This window comes from Nicotiana tabacum, chromosome 8, assembly GCF_000715075.1.
Source record: "Nicotiana tabacum cultivar K326 chromosome 8, ASM71507v2, whole genome shotgun sequence".
NCBI lineage: Eukaryota > Viridiplantae > Streptophyta > Magnoliopsida > Solanales > Solanaceae > Nicotiana > Nicotiana tabacum.
In genome coordinates this window covers 27,509,463-27,515,526 of record NC_134087.1, presented here as the reverse complement: position 1 = coordinate 27,515,526, position 6,064 = coordinate 27,509,463, and the positions used below count along the sequence as shown (strand labels likewise).

Below are 6,064 nucleotides of genomic sequence, written 5' to 3'. Positions count from 1 at the left end.
TTAGATGGTTTGGGCACATTCAGAGGAGGAGCACTGATGCACCTGTGAGGAGGTGTGAGCGATTGGCGGTGTTGGGTACGAGAAGAGGTAGAGGGAGACCTAAAAAGTATTGGGGAGAGGTGATCAAGCGGGACATGGCGCGACTTAGGATTACTGAGGACATGGCCCTAGACAGGGAATTGTGGAGGTCGAACATTAAGGTTGAAGGTTAGGGGGAAGTTGTGAATATTTATACAGCGTACTAGAATGAGCCTAACCAGTTAGGAGTTAGGCTTAGGATGCTACTGGTCAGCTACTGATGCAGGGCTTTATGTGCTGGGTATTTGTTTACCTTCCATCTCGCTCGTATTTACTATATTCTCTTATATTGCTGTTATTTTGCTATTTTAGGTTCCTTTATGTTATGTTATGTATTTTATGTTATTTTATTATGAGTCTATCGATGGTACTAATATATCGTCACTTGGTGCTTTCTTAAGCTGAGGGTCTCCTGGAAACAGCCTCTCTGCCCCTCGGGGTAGGGGTAAGGTCTGCGTACATACTACCCTCCCTAGACCCCACTTGTGGGATTATACTGGGTTGTTGTTGTTGTTGTTGTTGTTGTTGTTATTGTTGTCTTTAGCCGGTGGAACTTTATTTGAATATGACTCCATTTTGAGTTTGTCGATATCTCTAGCTACAAATTTTAAATTTTGAAAACTCTATATATACAATTTTTTTGGTTCATTAAATCATTAAATATTGATTTAGTTGATTGTTATTATATAACATTGCATATATTGTCTTAAAATTGCCAAGTAATTTTTTCTCGATACTATACTTGGCTTAACTTCAATGGAAACTACTCAAATTGCATTTAAATTCAAATTTTAATATCATAGCAGTTTATTAGTAATAGTGATTTTTTTAAAAAGACACACAATGTAAATTAAAAAAACATCTAAAATATCCTTATCTTATAATCTATGTATTTTAGTTGAAAAAATTATTTGAAATCGATGAGATCAGGTTCCAAATTTTTTATACTCAATAAAGATGAAATAGAAGAAGAAATGCGTTGTCATCTCTTATTTCTGATTTTTAGATTTTTCATATATATTTTTCTATATTTATTTTTGTTTTATCTTATTTTTTATTTCTTTCTCTCTTTTGTTACAAAAAATTAATTTAATCACTATAAAAGGATGAGTTTTAATTGAAATATTCTACATACGAACTTTATTTATATTTTTAGTTCTTGGTTGAAATTCTTTCATATTTTTCTTTTGGCTTTATCTAATCAACCTAAATAGGTACTCACCCAACCACTTAAATTAAAATATTGAATGATGTGTAATTTATATATAATTTATATATAATATGTGTATAATCATGTGTCTCGGCATATTAGCTATAAAAAGTAAACAATTAATTTGGCCGGATATTTATGTAAATATTCCATAAGATTTCGGTTTCTTGATTTTATCCATGATATGACTTCTGTTATAATAATTTTAAAAACTCTCTACTAAAATTCAAAAATATCTTATCTTTTTATTTTTAAAATTACATTGTATTTTTAAAAAAAACCTTATTTCGAAATAATTTGTTTATATTTTTTATTTAAAAATATCATGTCATACCAATTTTTTTTAAAAAATATATATTTTTTGTTACACTTGAAAATTGCTATAGAAACTATTCAATTGGAAACCAATATCCCTCTCGTTGGATTTGAGGGAAAAAACTCTTTTACATAATCTACTGATTCAAAACTAATATTCTTCAACGAAAAAATATTAGACCCTTGGAGTGTTGGCTTGCTTATACCCTTCAACTTCTAGAAGGTGCTAAATTCAAGTTAGTAATAGCAATTGTATAACCAAAGTTTTGTTATTTGTTTGATGTTCATTTATACAAATCGACTCTTCAAATAAACATTCTTCAAAAAGAAAGAAAAAATAACTGTTTTGAATATTGACGGATTTTTGTGATGTTTCTTTCTTCAGCATGTTGGTTTACTTCATTATATATGTAAGTAAATTTTTATTCGATTTTTAAACTTTTTTTGTTTATCTGGATAAACATAGACGTGTGCCCTATATATTACATTTATTTTAAAAGAAATTCGCTTTATTCTATCTAACTATAGTGTTTTAAAGTACTATAATTTTATGATTTTAAATGTGAAAGGATTTTATAGTTATATGCAATAGTTTTTTTCTTTTCTTTTTTGCCAGAGGCGAAGTAGTATTTAAATAATTAGAAAAGATAACAAAAGTTCATAACATGATTGTATATGATTGTTAACCTAATTAAGTATGATATCATGATAACAAAAGATAAAATTCTTTAGTATTTTAATTTAGATTTAAAAACTTTATCTATAAAGTTAAAATTATACCTTAATTCAAATTCAGTTTATATTCAGTATAATATAGAATAAAGTTACCATATACTATTGGCGTTTATTAGCTTGCCACTTGGCTTAACCACAATGCCAATTATATATGGTAACTTTATTTCTTTAATATATATATATATATATAGAGAGAGAGAGAGAGAGAGAGATATTTAGGATATTAATATATAAGTTTTTCTTCTTATTTTTAGGATAAATTTCTAATATATAATGACTTTAGCGGTGAATGCTTTTATATTTGTTGAGTGAATTTTAATATATTTAACTTATATTAAAAGAATTAAGTACTTTTTAATTTTATTTTCATATTTTATTTAAATAAAATAAAAAGATTTAATTATTGCCTATAATAACAAATTTTTGAGATTATTTATTTTTTTATAATATTAACTATTAAGTAAATTTATTCATGTCCTTATTCGTAATTTGATACTTAAAAGCATTTTCTTAAAAGCTAGGCTAAACACAAATTATTGCTCAAAAGTGCTTTTCAGAGTGATTAGCCAAGCACAAACTGTTTCTCTTCAAAATTATTTTTTTCAAAAGCACTTTTTTAAAAAAAAACACATCTCAAAATAAGCCGATTTCTCTAGCCTGGCCAAACAGGCTATAAAACTTAGTCAAGAGAGTAATTATTTCCCTCGTGTAGCAAAGGGCTTTTTGGTCACTAAGCAAACTGGTCATCGAACTGTCATTCAATCAGCTGAGTCAGTCATGGAAATTAAAGAAAACAACTACTTCCTTTTTATTTATATACAACCAACACACATATTTTCTCTTTATTTACCTTCCTTTCATTTCATTTCCATAAAAGCTCAAAACAGTATTCACCCCTCTGCTCTCCTTCTCTCTCCCTCTCTGGCCAATAAAAACCAAATACTATATGCATAAGAATTTAAGATATAGAGAAGTGTTTAGTCGTTGTTTCCCCTAATATAGCAAAAAAAAAAAAAAAGAAGTACCAATTGTTGATCATTTTCAGAAAAACAAAGCTTACTAGCCTTCCAATATTTTCTAGTATTGTTCAAACAAAGAAAACTCCATGTGAACACTAGTCTTCCCACTCTCCCATCAATCTCATCATCATCATCATCCTCAAACTATATATCTTCAATTCTTTTTCTACTTCTAGTAGTGCACTTCTTTCTTCTTCTTTTTCTGTGTATTAGAATTTGTGACAGCAGTAATTCGTCACAAGTCTTGACTTTTAATTTCTTATTCAGTGAGAAAATTAGGCATAGAAAAACATCTAACCCATGGAGAGTTCCAACCTCCACATCAACATCCACCAAAACAATAACCACGACAACAACAATAATAATGTTAATGTTGGAAGTACTACTATTTCTTCTTCTTCTTCAACGGCGTCTACCTCAAGCAGATACGAGAATCAGAAGCGAAGAGATTGGAATACTTTCGGACAGTACTTAAAAAATCACAGGCCTCCACTCACGCTCTCTCGCTGCAGTGGTGCTCACGTCCTAGAATTCCTTCGTTACCTTGATCAATTCGGCAAAACTAAGGTTCATGTTCCGGTAGGAATGTATTCTCTTGTCTGTATAAATATTTCTTTTTTTATTGAAAATGGCAGCTTTTGTGCACAAAACATTTTGCGTTCACGCATGATCCGTGAAGGGTCACACCTAAGAGATGTGATGTAGTCAATCTACCCTAATATGGCTGACTTCACGGCTTGGAACCCGTTAGTAGGCGCTGCCGAAAGATAAGGCTAGTTAAGCCATTGCCTTAGGGCCCAATTACTAAAGGCCCCAAAAATATTATACTCTATTATTATATATAATATAATATATACTAACTAAGATGGTAAGTACTAAAAGGATTTCTTGAAGTTTAATATTTTTTAATTTGGTTGAGGTTGTATAGATGAGTGAGTCAATAATGGAAAAAAATAAATAAATTCTCTCATTAGGTATATTTAACTTCTTCAATTTCAAATTTTTTTAACGCTTCACTTTCTAATCTCGGCTCAATTTTTCCAAATTAGCTATTTTGTTTTGTCATGTTTGATTGATCCACAGATCAAAAGGCAAGTTCTTTTGTGTCTCATAGTTGTATGAAGTATATCAAATATGTTTATAAGGACTCTTAATATAGTTTGGCTTCCATTAACACCGACGAGCCGCCACCTATAGGTCACATATTGTTTAAATATTTTTTTTAATAAATAAAATGGTTGTCCGGTGCACAAAATATTCTGCACGTAGGGTGCGGAGAAGGACTTCATCCTAAGGAGTGTAATATAGGCAGTCTATTCCGATGTAAGCATTGGTGGCTTGAACCCTAGGTCACACGGTGTATAAATATTTTTTTTATCAATTAAAAAAGGCTAATTGTCATTTTGACAGATGTGTCCCTTTTATGGTCACCCAAATCCTCCAGCACCATGTCCGTGCCCGGTCAAACAAGCTTGGGGGAGCCTTGACGCACTTGTTGGTCGTCTTAGAGCTGCTTTTGAAGAAAATGGTGGAAAACCTGAGACGAATCCTTTTGGTGCTCGAGCTGTTAGGCTTTACCTACGTGAGGTTCGTGATTTGCAATCCAAAGCAAGGGGAGTTAGTTATGATAAGAAGAAGAAAAAAAAGCGGAAACTCTCTCCGCTACCGCAACAGTTGCCGGATACACACTCAGTTGACGGTTAACGTAAGGCTTTTACCAGCATTTAAATGGAGTTTCTCTTTTTACTTCTGCTAGCCACATTCTATAACGAACCAAAGCATAGATTTTGGGTTGTACGGTTTTCATCTTTTCTTGTAGATGCGAGAGTTAGTTACTTCGAGGGGAGCTTTTGAACAATAGTAAATTCATTGCAGTGAGACCTATAAATCAAGAGTTCAAGCCATAAAATCAGCCGCTGATATTTGTATTAGTGTAGGCTGCTTAAATCACGTCCCTTGGGACATGCTCTCCCGTTGCATTAGTGCGCACGTCCTAGATTTCCTTCATTGCCAAGTTAAGTTGAATATTTTTTTTGAAAATTGATGAAGTTGTATTTGGACCTGAGTTTAATTTTAACAAAAAAGTTGAAGTTGGATTGATTTCCTCCCTTAATTAATCCGGGCTGACATATATATATTATGCTGTAGAAGCGCTTTGAGATTGCTCTAATTACTTGGTTTAAAGAGATAAGCATAGGTTTTCTCTCTTTAGCCTGCGGACGGTCTATGGGAAACAATATCTCTATCCTTACAAAATAGGGGGTAAGGTCTGCATGCACACTGCTTTTTCTAGATCTTACAGTATGGGATAACACTCGGTATGTTATTGTTGTTTTTCTCTTTAACCTACGCTTGACACTTTTTTACTCTTTTAAAGTTATTTAGTGGGGTATATATGAAGCAAAGTTGTGACCGATAAAGATATATTCCTATAATCACACTACTAATCGTCTCAGGCTATCATAGGATGATTTAATTAATATGTGCTTCAGAAACAATCAAAGGATGGAACCATTGCACGAAGTGGATGTAGAAAATATAGTGATATTATTCCTTGTTGGTGTTAGAAAAATTCATGAGTTACTTGACAAAGGTTGACTTGGGTGTGAAATAACTAACCATATTTGTATTTTGTAGACAATTGTTCAGCTGAAGGTCTTAAAATTGAACCAGTTAAAATGTGACAAAAAGTTACTAGCTACTACTG

General features: G+C 31.7%; 1 protein-coding gene across 1 annotated transcript; it reads left to right on the top strand.

The window, feature by feature from the left end:
• The first annotated feature begins 3,192 nt into the window (after positions 1–3,192).
• On the top strand, positions 3,193–5,457 carry LOC107822812 (protein LIGHT-DEPENDENT SHORT HYPOCOTYLS 3-like). Its single transcript, XM_016649379.2, has 2 exons — positions 3,193–3,936; positions 4,768–5,457. Exons 1-2 carry the CDS (start codon positions 3,658–3,660, stop codon positions 5,059–5,061), a joined length of 573 nt encoding a protein of 190 aa, XP_016504865.1. The 5' UTR covers positions 3,193–3,657; the 3' UTR covers positions 5,062–5,457.
• Positions 5,458–6,064: the final 607 nt, after the last annotated feature.

Bases quoted from the DNA above. Each gene is read 5' to 3' on its own strand.
- LOC107822812 (XM_016649379.2), top strand. From the start codon at position 3,658: ATGGAGAGTTCCAACCTCCACATCAACATCCACCAAAACAATAACCAC. The intron at 3,937-4,767 runs GTAGGAATGTAT...TCATTTTGACAG, and splicing joins AAACTAAGGTTCATGTTCCG to ATGTGTCCCTTTTATGGTCA.